A 24778-nucleotide genomic window follows, 5' to 3' on the forward strand; every position below is an offset into this window, starting at 1 on the left:
ATTTATGTACTTGAGTTGTACTTGTAACAGAGTATTTCTATATTGCAGTATTGATGATACTTTTTCCACCACTGCATGGTCTAAACTCTAAGCCTAAGGCATGGGTTCCCAAAGTGGGGTCTGGGGACCCCCAGGGGTCTTTGAGGGGGTTACAGGTCGTCCCCATCTAAATAAATGATGAGTTGGTAATCCAAATTGAAGATCTTTAACTCTTGAGGGCGTAAAATGAAACCAAATGGACCCGTACGGGGTCCATTAGCTAACAATTAGCCTATTGTTAAACTTAGGCCTATACTTAATTTACAAGAAGTGTACACAATTAGTGAATGTAGAAGAATTGTGCTTCTAACATTTTCCAACAGTATGGATATGAATTTTGTGGACAAAATTGTATCCAACGACAACACCATATTCTTTATATTCTTTCTCAAATGGTGGTCCGTGGCTCAAATGGATCTGAGAGGCTAAATGTCATCAAACGGTGGTCCGTGGCTCAAATGGGTCTGAGAGGCTAAATGTCATCAAACGGTGGTCCGTGTCTCAGATGGGTCTGAGAGGCTAAATGTCATCAAATGATGGTCCGTGGCTCAAATGGCCTGGAAATTTAAAGGTTTGAAATTTGAAAACCCCTGATCTAAGGGTCTTGAGAGAGAGAGACAGGTGAGCACAGACAGGTGAGCACAGACAGGCGAGCAGAGAGACAGGGGAGCAGAGAGACAGGCGAGCAGAGAGACAGGCACTATGAGCTCACCAGAGGAGTCTTTATTCTACATTCATCCAGTGATATGACATCTTTACACAACAAACACGTTTAAAAGGAGAACAACACACACATTTTTACTACGTGCAGCTCAGAAGCAGGGAGGGCCTGATTCACCCCAAAAAAATAATTTATGTTTGAATGAGCAACACACGCATAGGAAATCATCTCGAGAGGTTGGCAAAATCGGCTGCAGGCTGGACAATTTGATGGGAACCCTGTATACAAGCAGATAAAACCTCTAGGGCTCCATTTTCGTCACCGCTAAATCCCTTATCCCTAAACCTCTTTGCCTTTTCTTTACTATTTTGAAAAACATTTTTGAATAGTTCAACTAGCCAATCTACATTGACACGTTGTGAGCTTGTAGACTGGCAATTTTAACTATTAAAAAAGGTTTAGCAAAATAGTAAAAAAAAGGCAAAGAAGTTTAGGGATAAGGGGTTTAGCGGTGACGAAAATGGAGCCCCTGGTCTTTTCCCTTCGACACCGAATCTCTTCGCCAAAATACAACCGATCTGCAGGCGTTGTGAGCTTGCAGATCGTCTAGTTCTTCGATTAATTTCCCCCATAGAATTAGAGGGTAGAACTGGTGGTGATTATTAATAAGGAGCTATAAAATAATGTATTCATGCACAGGACGCACTCATGAAAATCGCATATTTGTTTTCAGTTTTTTTTAAATGTCACAATCCAACCGGATTCTCGGACAGACGGAGAGCTACTGTATCGTAACATGTCAACTCTGTACTTCGCCCGTGCGGTGGTGTCGCGTGCTGAAAATAAGCAATCTGCGGGCAGGCTTACATTAGGCCACTGGAGCCCTAAAGGAGTTACTATTTAGACAAGCTCTTGTTATTAATACTTTTAATTGGTTCAATATTTATTATAAAGAACGCCACAGACGCACTTAAACACTTTCAACCTGGCATGTTAAACACATTTTCTGAACCTTAAAAACTGCAAAACATTACGCTGAGCTGAGCTTGTAGATCGGCTATTTCCGCCACTTTCGCGCACCACTGTCCACTGTCATACATACATACGCCCATGAATAAAATTAATTTACGGGAAAAAACCCCTCAAAAGATACGACTTCCATCTACGGAGATGGAAGACGTCATGCCCGCATAGCAATGATTATGTTCTCTCAGTGCTAACTAATAGTTTAAAATAAATAGCTTAGTTCACATCACATTGTATATAACAGAAATACTATTGTTGTGGATTTACATAGGAATAGACAGCGTGAACGGTATCACCATATTGACCCAGACAGACCTAACCGCTTCAGTGAGGCCTTTTCTGAAAAACCTTATGTTTCTATATCAGTGGTGCTCAATATTTCATGTCAAGGACCCCAAAGATTATATGTTGTTCCAGGGACCTCCCCAGAAGCAAAAATTTGAGTTAAAATGTTCACTCTGTAACATATTCAAAGGTTTGAGGCACATTTTCATGATTTTTCTAAAATAGCAGACCTACAAGTTCATAGCGTGGTACTTGGTGCCGTGCTATGAGCTTGTAGATCTGCTATTTTTCAATAGCTAAAGTATAACATAATGCTTAAAACTCCAAAAGGGGTTCCCGCCCAAAATGGAAGAAAGAAAGAAAGAAAAACTCTTTTAGGTGACATCATTTTAAGCCTGTTTATATCCCCCCCCCCCCCCCCCCCCCCAACCTCACAAACACACATTTCTTAAGGGAGCATTCCTACCGAAAGACAAAATATCTATGTCTAGTCGCTTGAATCGCATCATCATTTTTGGTCGCTAGGCGTTGCAATGGGACAAAAGTGTTCAACTAATCGCTAAATCTCTAAATCACTGTACACATATTATGGAAACACTAAGCGCCTTTAATTTTTAAATAGTTTTAATCTAGCAGTCGTAAATGTCAACGTCTTGTCTCAGTTAGGATTTTGTAGCGACGAAAAGGCCTCGTTCGTGCTGGTCGCTCGATGCAAATGTCACGCCAAGTAGTGTCCTTGTGTGGACTTCGTTTGACGTTGTACTGTACGCCGAACAAATATTTAATCTTTTGGTGGGAATGCACCTTTTGAAGCAGCAACTGAAGTGAAGAAATAATAATAATAACACTTTGATGATTTAAATATGGATACAAACTAGTTTGAGAGGGCGCTGTAGGAGAGAGAGATTGATTGATTGTTAGGACTAAAGTGCAGGGAGTGTGTTAGTTTACATGTGTGTTAGAAGGATGAGGGCCTGGCCCAGGTGGATTGTGGGTAGTGTAGTTTATCCATTCATCCGCCACAAGACCACATGATGCAACATTCATCTGAAAAGGCAGAGGGAGGTTATAAACACGAGAGAGAGAGAGGCAGGCATCGTAGTTATTAAACAACGTCGGCAGGCAATGCTTGATTTAAATGATTGTTACTGTAAATCGCTCTGGATTAACCATGCTAAAAAGTGGTTCAAATATATGCACTTTGGGGTATGGAGCCCTATGGCTGCGGGATACTGGCAACTTAAGTGGTAACGCAGGCTATAGGTTCTGTGTGTCTCGGCCTCAGCCTGATTGTGTGTGTGCGCGTGTGTGTGTGTGTGTGTGTGTGTGTGTGTGCGCAAGTGCAAGAGGGGGTGCACTGGTTCTCAAGGTTGGGTACAGGGACCACCAGACCCCTGGGTGATGCACATCAAACTTTTAAAAGATCAATCAATCGATTGTGATGAGTCTTGGATCAACGGAACTAACTTGGTATACGTTTAAAAGGAAAACAAATGTTTCTTAAAGTGATATATTAACAATAAAATCTCAACGTTTTGCCAATTATTCGGGGGGGGGGGGGGGGGGGGGGGGGGGGGGCATTTGCAATCTCCTCGCGGCCCACCAGAGGGCCCGGTTGAGAAGCAGTGATTTTCTCTCTAGAGTTCCTCGCTCTCGTACAAAGGCGCGGGTGGCGTGCTCCTGGGGGGCGGGGCTCTCGTACAGGGGCTCGGTGGCGTGCTCCTGGGGGGCGGGGCTCTCGTACAGGGGCGCGTTGGCGTGCTCCTGGGGGGCGGGGCTCTCGTACAGGGGGTCGGTGGTGTCTTGCTCGGGGGTGGGGCTCTCGTACAGGGGGTCGGTGGTGTTCTGGTGGGGGGCGGGGCTCTCGTACGGCAGGGCGGCGGCCGTGCGCGGGGGGGCGGGGCTCTCGTACGGCAGGGCGGCGGCCGTGCGCTGGGGGGCGGGGCTCTCGTACGGCAGGGCGGCGGCCGTGCGCTGGGGGGCGGGGCTCTCGTACGGCAGGGCGGCGGCCGTGCGCTGGGGGGCGGGGCTCTCGTACGGCGGGGCGGCGGCGGTGCGCTGGGGGGCGGGGCTCTCCACCGTCAGCGTCGGCAGGTGACTCAGAGAGGACAGCAGTTTCAACGTCTTGGAGGCAGGGGGCGCCGTCTTCATGGGAGCCGTGCTACGGGCTGCAGGGACCATGAACACACACAGCCAGAGAGAGGAGAGAATGGAATAGGAATACTGTGTTACTTATTGACAAACATTCAAAAGCATTTCATAACCTTTAAAAAACGTGCCTGGAGAAAGCCTGTTTCCATCGTGGTCCATAAGGAGACATTAATCACAGTGGCTCAGGGGGTAGAGTAGCCTCGGGAACCCAGACGTTTTTATTTCCAGGGAGGAAAGAAAGTCTGCGGCCGAGTCCACTTCAATTGACCTATAGCTAATCCCCTCCCCAAACTTCTATGGCCCAATCACAGCTAAGCATAACATGGGTTAGACAAACCTCTCCACCAATAGTTTTCCTATAATGATAAAACATTGTTTTAAAAAATATGTCACACACATTATCTTTCCAGTGCATACGGCAGGCCATGTTGACGGATTTGGAAGAGATTTTGAAGGTCCTTTTTCCAAAAATGAACCAGTATTTAATGTGTAAAATCCATGATATTTACATTGGAATGAATGAGCCCGGCTGGAAAGTGTCCAAGTGGGAGTGTTTAAGTGGTGCATCCTAGCAACATTTTATAAGCATTGCGTTATACTTTAAAAATAGCAGATCTACCTGCTATGTGGCGCAAATCTTTGAATATATATTCTTTCACAGCGAACGTTTTTAACTCGAATATTTGCTTCTGGGGTGTCCCTGGAACAACATATATTCACATGGGGGTCGGCGGCCAAATACATATGTTTTCCTTGACATGAAAATGTTTGAGAACGACTGACGTAGAAACATGGGGTTTTTCGGAAAACTGTCAGAATTTAGAAGGCATTTGTAGAATCGCCCTCAGGTGTAAATGGATTAAAAGAGCAGTTCAGCACTAATCTTGCAGCTCTATTTTGTGCTATCTGGAGTTTTTTTTAATATCTCTTTTAGCAGCAGACAATCAGAGATATGACAATGAGTATAGGCCTATTGCAGTATTATGTATTGCAGCTATCGCAGCAGATGGCAAGCTGTGCGAACGAAAGTGGAGAAACCTAATAGCCAGCCCGTAAGGCTGTGTCTACAGCAGGGTTTCTCAAAGTGACACAAGACCAGGGCTGCCACAGAATACTTTGATATTTATTTATACATATCACTTTAGACCAGTGTTGTTTTCGTCGACTAAAACTAAGACGAAAAATGTCCGTCGACTACCTTTTTCCACTGACGAACACTAAATGGAAACGACATGAAAACTAAGCTATGATGACTAAAACTAAGACTAAATATACTGACGATTTCGTCATAAAAATTAGACTAAAATGTTAGGAAGGGACTAGTGGATAAGAGATCCAGTATAGGTCATTTTACACTCATGGTTGGATGCTGAAAATAGCAGATCTACAAGCTCACAGCTATGTTACAGATGCCTTCTGGGGCTCGCATCAATGCAGACCAGCCTCTCGTCTTCAGCGTAAATAAAAAGAACGTTTTTGCTACTCACCAAAACAAAGGCGGGTTGTGTCATTAGAAAGCCTACTTTCCTTAGTGGACGCACTCTGAACTCCCCACCACACGTATAAAAGGTACTTTTTGGCCAGAAAGGGATTTTTGTTCACCAGAGGAAAAATATTCTGTATGAGGGTTTCTCTTGGCAATATCGGTAGAGAGCACAGTGGACTAAAAGTATTTTCTTTTCTCCGGTCTTTTGGCCAAAAAGTACCTTTTATACGTGTGGTGGGGTGCTCAGAGTGCGTCCACTAAGGAAAGTAGGCTTTCTAATGACACAACCCGCTTTTGTTTTGGTGAGTAGCAAAAACGTTATTTTTATTTACACTTTTTATTCATGCTGGTCTGCATTTATACTGCACTGCAAGTATAGACTATACTATAGGGATGTGACCATGAGACATTTTGGCCGATATCCATATCCGATATAATCAATTGCCGTTATGGCCGATAACCGATATTACCGATATCGATATGATCTCATATCTGTATTGGAAAATTATAATAATTTTGTCAAATTCTGAAAAAAACACATGTAACAGGGTATCTGCACTGCAGACTTATAGGCAAGTCAGGTTTAACTTTAATACCTTTTTATATTTAATATTGTGAGCTTGTAGATCTGTTCAAGCTGTAGATCAACCGATTAATCGGACCGATTAATGAATCGGTCTGGTTGATTAATCGATCCGATGCCGATTAATCTAAAAATAACTAGACTCGGCCGATACCGATGTCTGCGATGTGTTTGCCCATTAATCTCCCCTCACTAGACTATAGAGTATCGACGTCCTGACATCTTTATTCTATTGGAAATACATTGGGTCATCCAACATTGGCATTGTGTTCCAAAGTTCTGTCAGTATTTGACTCTGTGTCATGTATGATAGAGTTTCATTATTTTGATAACGTCTGTGTTTGGAGTAAATTGATTTATGTTCTTACTCTTTGGATATATTAATACCTTTTTTTTTTTTGGTACATTTTAAAATTGCCAGGCTCCTTTTGTTTATTCTTGGGACACAGTGAAAATAGCAGATCTGCATGCATGCTCACAAGTAATGAAATGCATAAGTTGAATACGTGCTTAATTCATAATATATTTGTCTAAGTTAGAGTCCCAAGAGTCCCTTCCTAGAAATGAAGTCGGGTGTAATGGAAGCCATAGCTTCACAGTCTATTGGGTTTCTTCATTTGTTTGATGAGGCTAACTCGGCTATACGGCTAAGGGCTCACATAGCAGGGGTGCTCCCCATCTGTTGTTTGACTTTGGACTGCTATGGCAACTACCGTGCTAGCAGTCTCCTACGCACGCACGCACGCACGGACATGCACGCACGCGCGCACGCACAGTCGCACACACACACACACACACACACGCACACATGTTTGGATTACCAGGGGCCTGAGGACATCAACATTTAAGGACGTCATTCAAAATGGATGTAAATATATAGCCAAACAATAGCCCAAAAATATCTAATCTACCCCTGACCCTGTTTGACCAGAATGGAACCTTTGTATGATTGGTAACACCTGTGAACGAAGTAAGGAAGAGACCTAATTGGTGGGCTGCTGTGCATGTAGAGCCTATTGCAAGCCTATTAACTCCCCAAATCATTTTTAACCACAAAAGCAACAATTTCTCTTGTGAGGTCCAGGATATAATGCTCTTCACAATGTCTATTCCTCTTCTACTGTCATTCTACTGGGGAATTGTGAGGATGTTTGGGCATCATAACAAGGATAGTAATACAATACTTACTTCCTACGTCCAGTCTGGCGTTGCACGTGGACATGCCTGCTTCGTTGATGGCAGACAGGGTGTACCAACCGGCGTCTGTCTTCGTCACCCTCTCTATCAGCAAACACTGTCTGCCTGAGCCATCCTGATACAGACTAGACAGACAGACAGACAGATTGATTGATTGATTGAAGTATTTATTAACAGATTGCAGAATTACAGGACATTTCAAGCACAACTCAATACAAAAACTGTTAACTGTGAGTGGACGACACCATAACGCTTTACAGTTGTTTACAAGAGGGTCCACCGGCCGTTTTCAATTCATAACATTTAGAGGCGTACAAATATACACTTCTAAAGAACAGGAAATCCTCATGAAGCAGGTAAAAAGGGGAAAGAATACACACACAGGGTGGGTGGGGGATTCAGATCTTTACGGGGGCCAGTTTCGAATTGCAGCCGTCCGTAGGTGCCCTTTGAGAGCGGTTTTGAAGGAGTCAAGGGATTCACGGTTGGTAGGGCGTTCCACATTTTCGTGGCATAGGAGCGAAATTAATTTAGTCCCTTTTTTGTGCGGAAGAGAGCAGAGAGATAAACGGATACAGACATTGAAAGGTTTGTCCCCAATAAGGTTGTGCAACATGCATGCCGGAGGAGAAAATAAATGCCTTTTGGTTTAAGAAAAAGGTTTAAGTTAAGGTATTTTTTGCCAATAAAGTTAATTTTCACCTACAGTAATAGGCTCTATGCACCAGGGCCGTAGGAACCACGGGGGTCCCCGGGGACACGTCCCCGGTGGGCCGCGGAGCGGCCCACGGGGGGCCGCGAACCGTTTTGGGCCGCCGGCCACGGGGAATAAAAAAGCCTCAAATTGGGCAGGCACTTGGACCATGCGGCCGCCGCTGACTCGCTGTCAGTGTTGTGCGAGTGCGTGTGATTCTGCTATAGTGGAGATTTCAATGTATTTCTATGGGGGAACTTGGATAGGATTCAGGAAGTTGTTTATATGTTATGCCCAGTGCTGGTTAAAGCCGTGTATGTCTCGGGCAGGCTCATCAAAAAGGTAAGATTTGCACTAGGCTATTTCTGCTGTGCAGACCCGTTTTTACCCGAAAATAACGACTTTATAACCGCAAATACCCGATATTTACTATTTAAAAAAAAAAAAACCTAAATGCTCAGTACCAGAACGGTAGCCATGATGGTCTCCGGTCGGCCCACCCACCTCATTCTTTTGGGGTCGATGCGCAGCATGTCCTTGTCCTTCTTCCAGAAGAGCTGAGGGGGGGGCGAGGCGTCCACTTTACACTCTAGCCTGACCATGTCGCCCTCTAGAGCGCGGGAGTTCAGCATCTTCTGCGTAAAGGTTGGCGGGCGGAGGACCTCCTGGGCTACAGCGCGGACAGACAGACAGACGGGCAGACACAGACAGACAGACAGACAGACAGGCAGGCAGGCAGGCAGGCAGGCAGGCAGACAGACAGGCCGACAGACAGGCATACAGACAGACAGACAGACAGGCCGACACAGACAGACAGGCCGACACAGACAGACAGGCCGACAGGCAGACAGACAAGGAGGCAGGTTTATTTTGTAAAGCAGTGGTTCTCAAACTGACCCCTACATTGAACAAATTTACATTTATTTGGCCATGTACCCCCCCCCCCCCATCTGAAAATTGTTATGCCAGAGACCCCTAGAAGAGAATATTTAAGAAAAACAATTGTGTTGGAGACACTCCGCTGTGTGTCGTGTTCCACTATAGGCCTACGCCTCTCAGCCATTATGAAATACACAGTAACCTGAGACCTCTTTTGGCTTATTGCTTTAATTTATAACCCTCGCCCAACACGTACAGACGAAGTCTAACCCTATAAGTCAGTGGTTCCCAAACTTTTTCATGTCAAGGAGCCCCAAATTTACACTAATTAGCCCCCCATAGGGACCCCCATGAGAGGAGATTTTTACGGCTCTAGCAGTGATTCTCAACACGTTTAATTTCAAGGACATACATTAGTCTACGGACCCCCATTTAATGGTATTTCTATCTCTGGGACCCCTAATTTATATTGTAAAATCAATGTCAATTTAACTCTGAGAGTGTACAAATGGCCCCGTCCATTTGGTTCCATTTGTACACTCTCAGAGTTTCAGACCCATAAGGGTCCATTTGGTTCCATTTGTACACTCTCAGAATTACAGACCCATAAGGGTCCATTTGGATCCATTTGTACACTCTCAGAATTACAGACCCATAAGGGTCCATTTGGATCCATTTGTACACTCTCAGAGTTGCAGACCCATAAGGGTCCATTTGGATCCATTTGTACACTCAGAGTTTCAGACCCATAAGGGTCCATTTGGATCCATTTGTACACTCTCAGAGTTGCAGACCCATAAGGGTCCATTTGGATCCATTTGTACATTCTCAGAGTTTCAGACCCATAAGGGTCCATTTGGATCCATTTGTACACTCTCAGAGTTGCAGACCCATAAGGGTCCATTTGGTTCCATTTGTACACTCTCAGAGTTTCAGACCCATAAGGGTCCATTTGGTTCCAAACTATCATTTAGCTGGGGGACCCCCTGGAACTCCCTCAAGGACCCCTAATATATCAAGAAGTCTCACCCAACACGTCCAGCCTCATGGTGAAGCGGCTCTCTCCGGCGCGGTTGCGCGCCACACACTCGTACACGCCGGCGTGGTGCACCGTGACGATCTCGATGATGAAGGACAGCATGCCCTTCTCGCACACCAGCATCTTGTGGTAGTCGTCGGGGCGGATGGCCTTGCCATCCAGGTACCAGCACACGTCTGGGGTGGGCAGGCCTCCCACCTGCATGTATGCGGGGGGGGGGGGGGGGGGATCGACTCAAATGTTTAGACCTGGGCTCGATTCTGCAAATGTTTTCTGGAAAAACCTCATGTTTCTATGTCAGTCGTTCTCATACATTTTCATGTCAAGGACCCCCAGAATATATATGTAATTTGCCGCAAAGATTTGAGTTAAAAACGTTTGCTCTGAAAGAATATACATTCAAAGATTTGCGCCACATTTTCGTAATTTTTCTAAAATAGTAGACCTACAAGCTCGTAGCGCGACTCGGCGCCACGCTATGAGCTTGTAGATCTGCTATTTGTCAATAGTGTAACATAATGCTTAAGACACCAAAAGGGGGTCCCGCCCCAAAATGGGTTAAGTAAAAAAAAGTTAGCAATGCTGCGATGTAGAAACAAAAGTAAAAAGTAAGTAAAAAAAAAAAGAAAAGTCCAGAATTCAAAATAGTATCGTCAAAGTATTGGCATCAAATATGTACTTAGTAGTAAAAGTAATCATTGTGCAGAATGTCCCATTTCTAAAGTTTTCAAATCTTTTGAAGTACAAATACCGCAAAATGGTACTTAACCGAATGCATGCCAAGAACGAGGGACCTCGTTCTTCTCTCCACGACCCACCTGTGACAAAACGAGGGAACTCGTCTTTCTTTAATTTAATTGAATCCAGCGATTTCTAAAAAACTTTTTTTTTTTTAAATTTATTTAAATAAAGTTAGACACACAGATCCGGCATGACCGCAGATGTGCCTCTCCTCTGCTCCCATAATATGGCGCTTGAATTGTTTCCGGGTTAAACAGGAGGGGGGGGGGTGGTTTCCGGAAGTGGAACGACACCACACAACACAGCTCACATCCTTTAGCTAGCAGTACAACCAGCTACATTTAGCTAGCAGTACAACCAGCTACATTTAGCTAGCAGTACAACCAGCTACATTTTCGATGCGATGCGATACAAACTCACAAATGTGCGTGCGTGCGTGCGTGCGTGCGTGTGTTCGTGCACTGACCTTGAAGTCGATCCTGCAGAAGCGCCCCTCCTCCACGGTGAGGTCGGGGGGGATCTGCATGAAGCGAGGGGCGTAGCATTTCTCCTGGATAGCCGGGCCCTCATTGCCCCGGTCGTCTGACCCCGAGTGATGCTTCCCCCTGACAGACAGGCAGACAGACAGACAGACACACAGACACACAGAGAGACAGACAGGCAGACAGACAGACAGACAGACAGACACAAAGACACACAGACACACAGACACACAGACAGACAGACAGAGAGACAGACAGGCAGAGAGAGTTATAGGCAGGCAGGCAGGCAGACTGTGTGTGTGTGTGTGTGTGTGTGTGTGTGTGTGTGTGTGTGTGTGTGTGTGTGCGCGCGTACAGGTCATGTTCTACTTGCCCGAAATGTAAATTAATTGTCTATTATAAAATATAGGTCAAATTTGAATTACCGTTCAATTTACACGTATTTATGTTTACTTTCTGGGGCTGTGCGATAAAAAATGTCATACCTACATATAGCTATGCAGAATATGAATATGTGTTCACACTTGTTTTTGTTTTGTTTTTTATATATTTTTGAGTGGTGCAACCACTCTAGACAGCTATCTGTGTGGCTGTGTCCCTGGGTCTGTCCGTGTCCCTGGCTCTGTCTGAGCACGAAAATAGCGTTGTAGCGTGTGTTCACTACCAAGTGTCCGCCTAACACACAGACATAGGCTTTATATTCTTTAATCCATGTTTTGATCGGATCACATCGATAGCTATCTCTCGTTAGCATCCCAGTCTAAAGTGTGACAGTGGACGCGGCCATTGTGAAGATGCATCCACTTGCACTCCATGTGCTGCCTTTAATGGCCTGTATCTCCAAAGCGGCACAATGAATGTCTTTTCTGGTGAAAACAAGGTTTTTCAACGGCCGACAGCAGCCGCTGTGATACTCGCAGTCGGGTTTTTTTCTGCACCGAGCGAGAGGACAACAACCGGTCAAGACACCACACACACAGCATTACGTCATCGTAGCATCCGGATACGGATATTTGGCTCTTCAAAATAAGGGTTGAAACCGGAAAAACCTTGGCAATGCGTGATAAATAGATTAATTAATCCTGCCGGGCGGTGGGTTTTATAGATAAAAAACATGATTTCTGCCCGACAACGATGCGTCCAGTATATTTACCATAGACCTCCTGTGTGCCGTCCCTCCGGTGCCTCTGGCTGTAACACAGACAAAACAAACAACACATTATTAATTAGCCTAGCATTGGCTACTCAAACATCTGCATGACATGTATTGGGCCGTGGACGGAACGATTCTGCGGCAGGGACCCCCATTGACCTTTCGCAGACCACGGCCATCTTGCCGCCAGAGTTTGGAAACGCTTGCTTTCAGCAGAGCAACGTCCTGCTGCCTCCTGCGTTATGTGCAAATTCATAACAGGTGGTTACGCAGGAGCATTGAGTGATACCCAACGAGCACTTCCAAACTCCAACTCCACACAGACACAAATAATCACCTGCAAGGACAGAAAGTAGCTCATAAGATGTCTACAGTGCAGTGTTGTTTTTGCCATAGTCAATTCAATAGTTTTCATTTAGTTTCAGTCACATTTTAGTCACCTGGAATGTTTTAATGTTGGTCTAGTTTTAGCCTACTAAATATCATACTATTTTAGTCGACTAAATCTACAGTTTATTTAGTCGACTAAAATGTATTTTGGCGGGCCTTGATGCCGTCGTAATGACAGATGTTACACTTGCACATGCAACCAAGTGTAAAATGACATAGGCCTACTGGATCTCAACGAAATTGTCAGTATATTGAGTCTTAGTTGTAGTCATCATAGCTTAGTTTTTATTTAGTTTCCATTTAGTTTTCGTCAGTGAAAAAAGGTAGTCGACAAAAGAAATGTTGTCGTAGTTTTAGTCAACGAAATCAACACTGCTAGTTATTAACATAATGGCAAGATGGCTGCAGTGTGCATACGGTGTCTCCCTGTTCTACTATTGAGACATTTTGATTGTAAACACAGGATCATTCTGACATGAATTGTGTGTGCACGTGTGTGTGCACGTGGAACATGGTTTTAGTTGACAAAATGAACACACAAACGCATGTGTGTGTGTGTGTGTGTGTGTGTTAATTTTGTCAACTAAAACCATGTTCGTCAACGACCTCTTTTCACTGATAAAAAGCTATGATGACTAAAACTGTGACTAAATATATTGACAATTTTGTCAATGAATACAAACTAGACTAGGGAGGGACTAGTGGAGAAGATAAGTCTGTCATGCTACGGAAATAGATCTAGTAGCTCATAGCTCGTTGCAGACGCGTTGTGAGTCGACTAAATCATGTGTAGATTGTGTGTGTGTGCGTGCGCGTTAACGCAATAGCCCTGTTGTCACCAACAAGAGGGGGCTCATTCTCCGAAACCAGGCTGGAAATAGCAGCTGAAAATCCTTGCTAGAGAGGTGTGTGTGTGTGCGTGTGTGCGTGTGTGTGTCGCTGTGTTGCGCGCGCGTGCGGAAGGGAACATTTTGGCACAAAACACTGGGAGCTAAAGTATGTGCAGGCTTTCTGCACATACACTCAGCATGTAGGACAGAACAACCGTGCGTACACACACACACACACACACACAAACACACACACACACACACACACACACACACACACAATCAACTCAACTCCCCAACAGAACAAGAGATTACGGAGGCTTGACTGTTCTATAACAGAACAGTGTAAAGCTGGACCCTTATACTGTACTTACAATAGGATCATCAGGTTTGATGTGCATGCGCTGTGCCAGCGTATATGACGTAATGACTACTTGTGCTTGATATGGCAGTGGTGTCATATTACATACATGTATACATAGGGGCATTACCTGTAATCCCCCCCGACACTAAAACATATCGTCATTACGTCGCCGTCGAAAACCAATTACACCCCGGCATTGGGTCCTTTAATCCACATCTTTATTACGTCATCATTGAGAGCTAGTTGTACCAGTTATCCCATTTTGGGCGGGCACCCATTTTGGTGTTAGCATCATGTCGTGCTTTAGCTATTGAAAAATAGCAGATATAGAACGATAGAAAATATCGTGCCACTCAGTGGTTTTTACCTCCAAAAACTAGGTACGTAGCAAATAGCTAAACCTAATAATTCAATATTTCAAACGTTCTTTCACAGAGAAGCTGAGATTTGACAGTTTGACAGGCCACAAGTAGGCCATAAATTGCCTACTTGTGGCCTACTTGTGCGCAAGCAGAGCGCGCAAATGTGTGTAACAAGCAAGTAGGCACTCGACAGAGTGCAGTTCTACAGTTCTAGTTATTATTATTTCTCTTACTCAAATCCAGTATTTTCTTTCTCTTTGAATAGTCTCCACCAGGCCGAAGGCATGCGGAGAGAGTATGTTTTGCACTCCGTGTGTGTGTAGTGTGTCTGCGTCAGTCTGTGTACAGCTAACCGTTAACCCGGTCGATGCCAAACTTTGCACACACTCCCTGGATTGCCAACGATGAACCTCTGCCCCACATTTTCCAGAATGGCCAACAGGAGGCTTTTGAAAAACACTTTTTCATATTACTCCTCATCTTTACACACTAACTCTATATTCGTGTGTGTTCAAGACGGATCTGTCCGATATTTCATATTCCATCCTAATTGTCTCCACCAGGCCGAAGGCATGGGGGGAGAGTATGTTTTTTGCACTCCGTCCGTCCGTCCGTCCGTCCGTCCGTCCGTGTGTGTGTCCGTCCGTCCGTGTGTCCGTCCGTGTGTCCGTGAGCTGCTAATCTCAGCCACCGTTAACCCGGTCGATGCCAAATTTTGCACACACACTCCCTGGATGCCAACGATGAACCTCTGCCCCAAACTTTCCAGAACGGCCTGTTATAGCGCCACCAGGAGGCCGCTTTGTGCAAAACAAGTTTTTGCACAGTACACCTACAGATTTCGTCCAAACATCACGCAAATTGGTACACAGTCTCTCTAGAGCCATTCAACGAAACCAGTCTTTCAGATTTCTCAGACTCCATCCTGATTGGTTAAGATTGGCTTCCAAAGTTCACAGGAGTGCTCAGTTTCAAACAAAATGCTGCAAATCATGAACACATCGCGTGATTTCCGTGAAATTGTGCACCCACATTCCCACTAGGCCGAGGACGAAATGCCACATGAACAATTTCAACTCAGCCTCAAGGTGGCGCTATAACTGGCTGAAAACAGTTTTTACCTCTAACTGCACGGATCTGTGGATAACTTTGTATGCCAACTCCCTAGAGGCCAAGGAAAAACCTTTGCCTGGAATTCTTCACATCTGCTCATCCTGGTGGAGACCTGTGCCCAGAAGGGCACTTTTTCTAGTTTGTAAAAAAGCAATTTGCAATTTAGGTGAAATCTTTCACTGACTTTCCTACTAGGCTGAGGAATATATCCCACCCTTTTCACATTGGCCTGTTATAGCGCCACCAACAGGTGGATTTTTGCAAAACACATTTTTGGAACAAAATGCCTCAAATCATCCAATTGCCATCAATGGCGTAAGAAGAAATGGGACCCTTTTCACATTGGCCTATTATAGCGCCACCAGGAGGCCACAACCTGACCTGCCCTGGTAGAGAGTGAGACCTGTGCCCCGAGGTGCACTTTATCTAGTTTTCCTCTCTTATCCTCTTTTGAATTCAGTAGCAAGCGCCGCCGCGGCAGACCCTCTGAGAAAGCCCTGCCTTCAGTCTTACCTGGTCTAGTTGTGAGTCTAAAAGGCTGTCTTGGTCGAACATATAGGATGCATTGTCCGGACCCAGCAGCCTGCGGGCCATACGCTCCTCATGGGAGAGCTTCTGTTGGAAGGGAGGGAGCCATACGCACGCACTTTAAATAAACAGGCAGAGTGTGCACGGCACGCACACGCACACACACACACACACACACACACACGCACAGAGCCTCATTGGACTCAGTGTTGGCTTAATAATTTATTTAGCGACTTGGGGGGGGGGGGACGTGTTTCTAAATTGTAGTTGCTTGTTGTCTAAATGTTGTTTAAGGGGGGGGACATCGAACCTGACTGGTCCTCCTCCGAGCGTCCTTGGAGCGCAGCTTCTTCTCCAGGTCTTGGATCAGGGCGTCCTTGGAGCCCTGGATGTCGTCGTCCGAGCGGGCCGACGACGGCCGGGGGGCCATGGCCTTCTTCAGGATGGGCTTGGGAAGGCTGGGGAGAGATTCAACATTCAATGCTTTATCGCCATGTCGGCGGCGGTGGCTCAGGGGTAGAGTTAGGGCTGTCAAAAAAAATCAATTTGAGTTAGAATCGCGATTCTAATGCCGTCCGATTCAGAATCGATTCTCATTTTCCAAAAAAAAAAAAAATAAATACATGCACAGGTACTACCTGTGCATGCAATGCATTATGGCCTGGGTTTCTGCATAGTGCATTTACTACCAGCTAAGCTAAGCCTGCCAATTGTATTTATTTTACACCTGTTTTAATACTAATGTATTGTTCTGGTATTGAGTGAGAAGAGATTTTGTAACTTTTGTACTGGTTCAAATTTGTGCAAGCTAAATAAATGAGACATGTTCTTACTCTTGGATTTAACCTTTGTGTGTTTAAATCATTCAGTTGATAAAACCTTTACAATTATACAAGCTTTTTACTAAGGGCGCGTTCGGAAATGCGCCCTGAACGCACTGGTGTGCTCTCTTGTCGTTCGTTTATTCAGTGCACTCAGTGCGTTGTCGTTCGAAAATCCAGTGCGCTGCGCACCGGGTGTGCCGAGTGCACGCACTGAGCGACCCTACCATGAAGCTGGGGTTGTCCGGTGTGATTCGTGTGAATGCGTCACAGCTGTGGTCGTTCGGAAATAAGGCACACTGAACGCACTCTGTGACGTCACTGCCCACCACACTCAACAAACTGACCACATTCCCGGTGCGCGTTTCCGAACGCGCCCTAAATGTACTCTGCTTTCATGCCAGAAGACTGGAGTAGATCATGCTAAAATTCTATTTAATTGTTTTTAATAAAAATAAAAAACTGCTTTAGAATCGTAAAAAAAAATCTTTTTTGAATCGAGAATCGGAAAAATCGAAAAGATCGTTTTTGAATCGAATCGTCACCCCAAGAATCCGAATCGAATCGTGGGACACCTAAAGATTCGCAGCCCTAGGTAGAGTGGCTGGATGGTAACCTGCAAGGTTGCCAGTTCGATCCCGGGCTCCCCCGGAGTTAGTGTCGCTGTGTCCTTGAGCAAGACACTGAACCCCTAATTGCTCCTGATGTGCTGGTTGATGCCTTGCATGGTTTCCTCTGCCATCGGTGTATGAATGTGTGTGTGTGAATGGGTGAATGTAATGCACATGTAATGCACAATCTATGTAAAGCGCCTTGGATGAAGGCGCTATATAAATGCACCATTTACCATTTGCTGATGTCAACAGAGTTGATTGGAATTTGTTTCAGTGCTCTAAAAACAGAGATACTCTCTGTAATCTCCCCCCGCCCCTTTATTCCATACTGTACACGTTTTTCCCGTTTTAACTGTATAATGATTTATTTAAAAAAAAATCAATGTTCTGATGAATTGAAAATAGAGGACCCTGATGAAAGTATTTTCCTGGTTATAACCTCATAGCAGTTTCTTGTATTGACCATGCACTTTTGTTGAAATTAACTTAACCCGCTTATTGCCCTTGACGTTATTGATGTAATTAATCGCAAAATCCCCCACTATACCGTTGACGTAATTGACGTAATGCAAAAAGAAAAGAAAGTGTGTGTGTATATATATATATATATATATATATATATAATGTATATATATATATATATATAATTTTTTTTACACAAATTTCTTTTTGGCATTGAATGCCAAAAGTAAATGTATGTAAAATAAAAATAAAATACTTTTTCATGTCGTCTAGAGTTGGCAGAAGGCACTGAAAAGGTGGCAATAAATGTACCCATTCTACATAGTGTGAATACAGTTTTCAATCAATCGATCAGTTGATTGACAATCAATCAAACAATCAATCATACTTTCACTAGGTGCACGGCGGTCTGTGTGACTCACATGTGGGGCGTGGCTTTGTAGGCGGAGGGTAGGGAGACCACGGCGGGGGCCACTCTGTTCTGCTGGTGGGTGGGGAGGGGCTGGGGGTAGGAGGAGGAGCCTGGAGGAGGCGGAGCCCTGGGAGCAGGCCTGGAACAGTTATTAATCAGAATGATTTCACATAATCACAGTTATCTTTTGCTTATTATTACATGGCTTGGTTGAACGCTTGATTCTGATTGGTCAATCGCTGAATTCAGCAGTGTGTTATTTCTTGATAACAGACCGCTCCGCTCTATAACAGACCGCTGCCTAATCAAACGAACAAGCTGCGCGGCTCTGCCCTGCTTGATTCACTGCTGTTTCCAACATGACAGCCATGTAAACACACACACACACAATGTCATTTACAGCTAAAATTGCTCTTAAAAACATTTAAGCTAGAAATAGACGAAGCAGATACCCGGAATTGGATTCTATTTGATCCAACTCACTTCCTTGTTTTCCTGAGTGCTCCAGCCCTGCAGCTGGGCAGACGCAGCCAGCGGGAATACTTTTTTTGTTGTGTTTTGGATCGATTTATTAATTTATGTTAGGTAGCCATGTAATAAGCGGGATAATATCTGGCTAGGTGGTAATTGTCGGGATATAATTCCCTGTCGGTGAATTATCTCCCGACAATGACCACTTAGCCAGATATTATCACTTACATAATCGTCAATCGTTTCCATGTTCCACAAGCTTACAACAAGTACCAGAAATACAAATTGTAACATTACAAATATAGGCACCAAAGTATGACGTCAATATCGCTAGAGGGTGCTATAACACTGGTTAGTGTATTTTTTTAATTTGTATTAGAATCCTCATAGGGGGATCTTAGATCGCCTATTATATAAGAACTGTTTGAAAAATAAACAAATCATCTCGGCGGTTTCACTCATATCGATATGAAGAATCAACTGACTGAGAGAAAATGCTATTGTTATTGTTACTGCTGCCGAATTAGTTACATTTTCTCTAGAAACAGACTGTATCAAATATGATTGACTGACCTGTCGTAAACGATACAGAGCCACCTCCCCGGCTATACTGGCGAGACAGTTTGTTTAATTTTTGGACCACAAATCTTATATAAGACGATGTTAACAGTTCTGCCATGTTCTGGGCTGCTAGGGCTTCTGGGAAAATGAGTTAAATGCAAGTGAACGGGGTTTGTTTGCACTACAACATGCTGTGCTGGCTGTTTTCGTTTCGCAACGTAATGGCAGCATGTTTTTCTCTTCAACAACAAACCATGGGACTATTTTCCGCCGGATTTCCATTAATCAAAGCTGCAAATACTTGGGCGTTATGCTCCAAAGGTAATAGATCAATCCTGGCAGCCTAGATTGGATGGATAGATTCATCTAAGGCCCCGAAAGTGTTAAAGGACCACTTCACCACTTTTCAACCTATCTTCATAGGTCCTCACTAATAATCATGAAAGAATGGCGCAATTTTTTTCTACTCTGTCTGTGTCTCATAGGAGGGCTGTGGGCAGTTCAGAAACCGTCTTCCAGTGACATAATCGATGGGGAATACAGGTTAATAGAAACTGCAGGCTTTCTAGTCCTGAAAAGTTGCAATGCAAAAATGGAAGCCATCGTTCTCACGATAATGACAATCTAAACATTTTTGTAAAAAAAATCTTGTTTAAAAAATAAATCTGCCTAATGATGATGTCACTGGAAGACGTTTTCTAAACTGCCCACAGCCCTCCTATGAGACACAGACTGAGTAGAAAAAAAATGCGCCATTCTTTCATGATTATTAGTGAGGACCTATTATATGAAGATAGGTTGAAAAGTGGTGAAGTGGTCCTTTAAGAAGATCCCGAGTGGCGTGTGTCCATGGTGACAGCCCTATACCTGGGAGAGGAGGGGGACAGCTGGGAGGAGGCCGGCGAGGAGGAAGGGGTGGAGCCCCCGGGCAGGACGGAGCACAGGTAGGCGGCGGGCGCCGACCAGCGCGCGTCCGTGGCCAGGGTGGGGTTGGAGGGCAGCGTGGCGCTGCCCAGCCCGGTGGCGCTCGGCATGCTGAGGGGAGGGAGGGAGAGAGAGAGAGAGAGAGAGAGAGAGAGAGATAGAGATAGAGACAGAGGGAGGGTTTATTATAGTCTGTTGGGAAAAAAATCTAATAATAATATATTTTAGTTAACTGAAATAAAAAGGCCTATAATAAGAAAACGCTAAACGTTAACTAACACAAAACTGTGTTGTTTCCACAAGTAACTAATTTAAATGATAGAAAAAGAAAATGTCTTGTCAGTATCCTATGTTTTTCCTACAATTTTAGACATTTAAAACAATTTAAGAAAACGTGTTGTATCACCATCGCGGCAGATCTGCTATTGAGTCTCACTCCTGACTACCCCCCCCCCCCCCCTTTAAAAAATAAAACGAAATTAAAACATCATTTTCACGAAATTAAATCAAAAATAGCAAAGCCGCTTTAAAAGCTAATCATGAAATGAAATGAAATGAAATAATGAAAAATGTCAACCGGCTGGTCCTATATACTAACTAGGGCAGGGGTGGGCAACTGGCGGCCCGGGGGCCACATGCGGCCCCCCACCTTCACTTAATGTGGCCCTGCAGGGCAATATCAGAATACTGATATAGTATTGGTTCCAGCTGTTTACAATTCCACAACATGCAAACATGGCCCACTTTAATAACTGCCTAAATCAGTAGCTAATTTGCTCAACACAAGTATAATTTGAATTTGCATTTGAAATTACATTAAAAAATTTTTTTCCAGGATTCTAATTAAAAAAATAGCTAAAAATAATTCAAGATTTCAATTCGAATATAGCAAAAAATAGCCGATCTATTTTTGGCTATTTTTGGCTATTTTTGCTACGACAGTAATATTATGGCCCTAGGGAGTGAGTGTGGAAATATAGTGGCCCTCTCCATCGTAAAAGTTGCCCACCCCTGGACTAGGGGGTGAGGGTGATGGTGCTATACCCACCTGGGGGTGAGGGTGATGGTGCTATACCCACCTGGGGGTGAGGGTGATGGTGGAGCGCATGGGCGCGCTGCGCGGCAGCGGCGCCACGGTGGGGAGGGGAGGGGAGGAAGGGAGTGAGCTCAGGTTGGAGGAGGACGGGGAGGATTTGCCCCCTGTAGTGCCGTTGGCCTGCATCTGGGTCTGGGCCTGCATCTGCGTCTGGGCCTTGGTTTGGCTCTGGCTCTGGCTGAGGCTCAGCGTCTGAAACTGGTGCTGTGTCTGTGTGACAGAGAGAGAGAGACAGGGTTGCAGTTAGTTAACCCATTTTGACCTGAGGACAATTCTACAAATGTCTTCTAAATCCTATACAGTATACACAGTTTTCTGAAAAACCCATGTTTCTATGTCAGTGGTGCTCAACCTTTTTCATGTCAAGGACCCCCAGAAATATCTGGATTTGGCCAACGACCCCCATCTGAAAATATGTTGGTCCAGGGACCCCCCAGAAGCAAAGATTTGAGTTAAAAACATTTGCTCTGAAAGAATATATATTCAAAGATTTGAGTTAAAAACATTTGTTCTGAAAGAATATATATTCAAAGATTTGAGTTAAAAACATTTGCTCTGAAAGAATATATATTCAAAGATTTGCGCCACATTTCTAGACCATTCTAGACCAGAGCGTCCAATGCGTTCCTCCAGGCTTTCATTTTTTGCGCAGACGAAAATGAAAGCCTGGGTACCGAGGCTATAGTTAACCCCTAGACTAGAAGACAATTATACGAATTACTTGCCTCCCCGAGTCACACACTGACAATAAAATGAATATACAAATACATTTTAATTGGGGGGGGGGGGGTAACTACCATAACTCTACTAACCTTGGACAGCGAGTGACTCTGGGTGGCAGATTGAGACACAGAGTGACTTTGAGAGAGGGACTGGCTTTGTGCGGATGCCGTCTTCACCTGATGACCCAACGTGCAGTCCACCAGATTCTGGGCGTTGTAGGCCAAGCTCTGGCTGCTCTGGGCCGCCAGGCTGTGGCTGTTCTGTAGGACCGCCCGGCTCTGGCTGCTCTGGGCCGCTAGGCTCTGGCTGCTCTGGGCCGCTAGGCTCTGGCTGTTCTGGGCCGCCAGGCTGTGGCTGTTCTGGGCCTCTAGGCTCTGGCTGCTCTGGGCCTCTAGGCTGTGGCTGTTCTGTTGGACCGCCCGGCTCTGGCTGCTCTGGGCCGCCCGGCTGTGGCTGCTCTGGGCCGCCAGGCTCTGGATGCAATCCGGGTTCTGTTTGGTCAAAGTCAAGTCGAGTCCATTTCATATTCATAAAAGCATGTTTGAAAACCACTTCAACTCCACTATGCTATTCTGAGGGGAACATAGCCGATAGCTAAGCTAAGCTATAAGTAGATTGTCTGTTTTTGGCAAAAAGATGTGTACAGACCGAAAAAAGAGAGCTACAGTATATAATTCCCAAGTCTGTGCAGGTATACGTATAATATAAATAATAAAACTATTTATATAGCACTTTTTTAAACAAAGTTACAAAGTGCTTGGACAATCTAAACAATATAAAACAATAATGTAATAACAATAGTACAAAAACATAGTCTCTCCCCATGACTGGTGGAGACAACAGCCTAGCCTGGGCAGCATTCCTCTTCGGGTTTATGATCCGGTCGGGAGCGGATGATATCGCTACGTCATGTTGTAGTATTGTTTTGTAGTCATCCGGAACGTCCTTTTCCCTCGAACCGATTTTTCTCAATAAAGGCTGCAGGCTACGAGAGCTATTATTGTCTCCACCAGGCCGAAGGCATGTGGGGAGAGTATGTTTTGCACTCCGTCCGTCCGCGTGTCCGTCCGTGTGTCCGTGTGTCCGTGTGTCCGTGTGTCCGTGAACAGCTAATCTCGGCCACCGTTAACCCGGTCGATGCCATATTTTGCACACACACTCCCTGGATGCCAACCATGAACCTCTGCCCCAAACTTTCCAGAACGGCCTGTTATAGCGCCACCAGGAGGCCGCTTTGTGCAAAACAAGTTTTTCGATGCCATATTTTGCACACACACTCCCTGGATGCCAACCATGAACCTCTGCCCCAAACTTTCCAGAACGGCCTGTTATAGCGCCACCAGGAGGCCGCTTTGTGCAAAACAAGTTTTTGCACAGTACACCTACAGATTTTGTCCAAACATCACGCAAATTGGTACACAGTCTCTCTAGAGCCATTCAACGAAACGGGTCTTTCAGATTTATCAGACTCCATCCTGATTGGTTAAGATTGGCTTCCAAAGTTCACAGGAGTGCTCAGTTTCAAACAAAATGCTGCAAATCATGAACACATCGCGTGATTTCCGTGAAATTGTGCACCCACATTCCCACTAGGCCGAGGACGAAATGCCACATGAACAATTTCAACTCAGCCTCAAGGTGGCGCTATAACTGGCCGAAAAGTGTTTTTACCTCTAACTGCACGGATCTGTGGATAACCTGGTGGAGACCTGTGCCCGGAAGGGCACTTTTTCTAGTTGTTATTCTTCCGGTTTGAGGGAAAAGGAAGTTCTGGGGTGATTCTTCCTGACTGATGACTACAAAACAATACTACAACATGACGTAACGATATCGTCCGCTCCAGACCGGTTCACACAGCAATTTTGTAACACAGACCAGGCTTTCCTCCGAGGTGGAAAGCCATGGTGACGCGAGGTTATAGACGGCCAGTTTATTTCTGGTGCATGACACGCTGTGCTTCCGCAGAAGACATGCTGACTTCTGTGGAATCCAATATGTCTGCAGTCAGTCGTGGCGACGGACGGAGAACTCTATCCGTGTGTGTGTGTGTGTGTGTGTGTGTGTGTGTGTGTGTGTGTGTGTCCAGGGGTTGACACTAAGGTCTGTAAATTGTAAGTAAGTAAATTGTCTGTGCGTGCGCGCGCACATCTCTAATCCTTCACACGCACATTCCACACCACCACATGGACTGCAGTGCCCGGCCTTGAGTCAGTAGGATACACAGTTGTCCAGAACCGCCACAAAAGGCTCTGCCAGTTGACCTAATGAGCCTAAGTCCCCACACCTGTAGAATTCCCAGCCTCTGCATCAGCCAATTGATTGCCGTGGCAACCCCACACCTGCCATTTGATTACTTAACAAGTTCACTTTTCACAGTCAGTTTGCACTCTTCAGACACAGGCAGACAGACAGATACAGAGATCTCCATATGGGTCGAAAAGGGACATGCAGAGACAGACGGTTAACACTGCGCAAAAAGCATGGAATACGGATGTGTATATTACAGGAAACTCCTGTTAAACTTTCCAACTAACTCCGGTAAACTCCCGAATTGTACCCATCACACCTGTATATCACCGTATATTACTGTATATGCCCGCTAAACTTGAGGTTTACGGGTTTACGCCTGCAGGGGCGTCACTGCCGTGACGCAGACAAGGCAACTGCATTGGGGCGGGGGGCTGACGAGCC

General features: G+C 45.0%; 1 protein-coding gene across 2 annotated transcripts in view; it reads right to left on the reverse strand.

The window, feature by feature from the left end:
• Positions 1-747: 747 nt before the first annotated feature.
• Positions 748-24778, reverse strand: part of myot (myotilin) — a 62176-nt gene continuing 38145 nt past the window's right edge. Inside the window, exons 12-24 of one of the 2 annotated variants that reach the window (XM_083786010.1) lie at positions 22177-22578; positions 21348-21574; positions 20212-20379; positions 18323-18451; positions 16314-16461; positions 15989-16090; positions 12417-12454; positions 11248-11386; positions 10031-10238; positions 8627-8792; positions 7420-7553; positions 3615-4179; positions 748-3058 (exon numbers count right to left, since the gene is read on the reverse strand). In XM_083786010.1, the coding sequence (XP_083642136.1) occupies position 3058; positions 3615-4179; positions 7420-7553; positions 8627-8792; positions 10031-10238; positions 11248-11386; positions 12417-12454; positions 15989-16090; positions 16314-16461; positions 18323-18451; positions 20212-20379; positions 21348-21574; positions 22177-22578 (2427 nt within the window). In that variant the 3' untranslated portion in view covers positions 748-3057. The remainder of the gene's footprint in view (positions 3059-3614; positions 4180-7419; positions 7554-8626; positions 8793-10030; positions 10239-11247; positions 11387-12416; positions 12455-15988; positions 16091-16313; positions 16462-18322; positions 18452-20211; positions 20380-21347; positions 21575-22176; positions 22579-24778) is intronic. The other variant, XM_083786009.1, reaches the window with a different exon arrangement.

The sequence above is a fragment of the Protomyctophum parallelum genome (genome assembly GCF_964188405.1).
Source record: "Protomyctophum parallelum genome assembly, chromosome: 16".
Classification (NCBI taxonomy): Eukaryota; Metazoa; Chordata; class Actinopteri; order Myctophiformes; family Myctophidae; genus Protomyctophum; species Protomyctophum parallelum.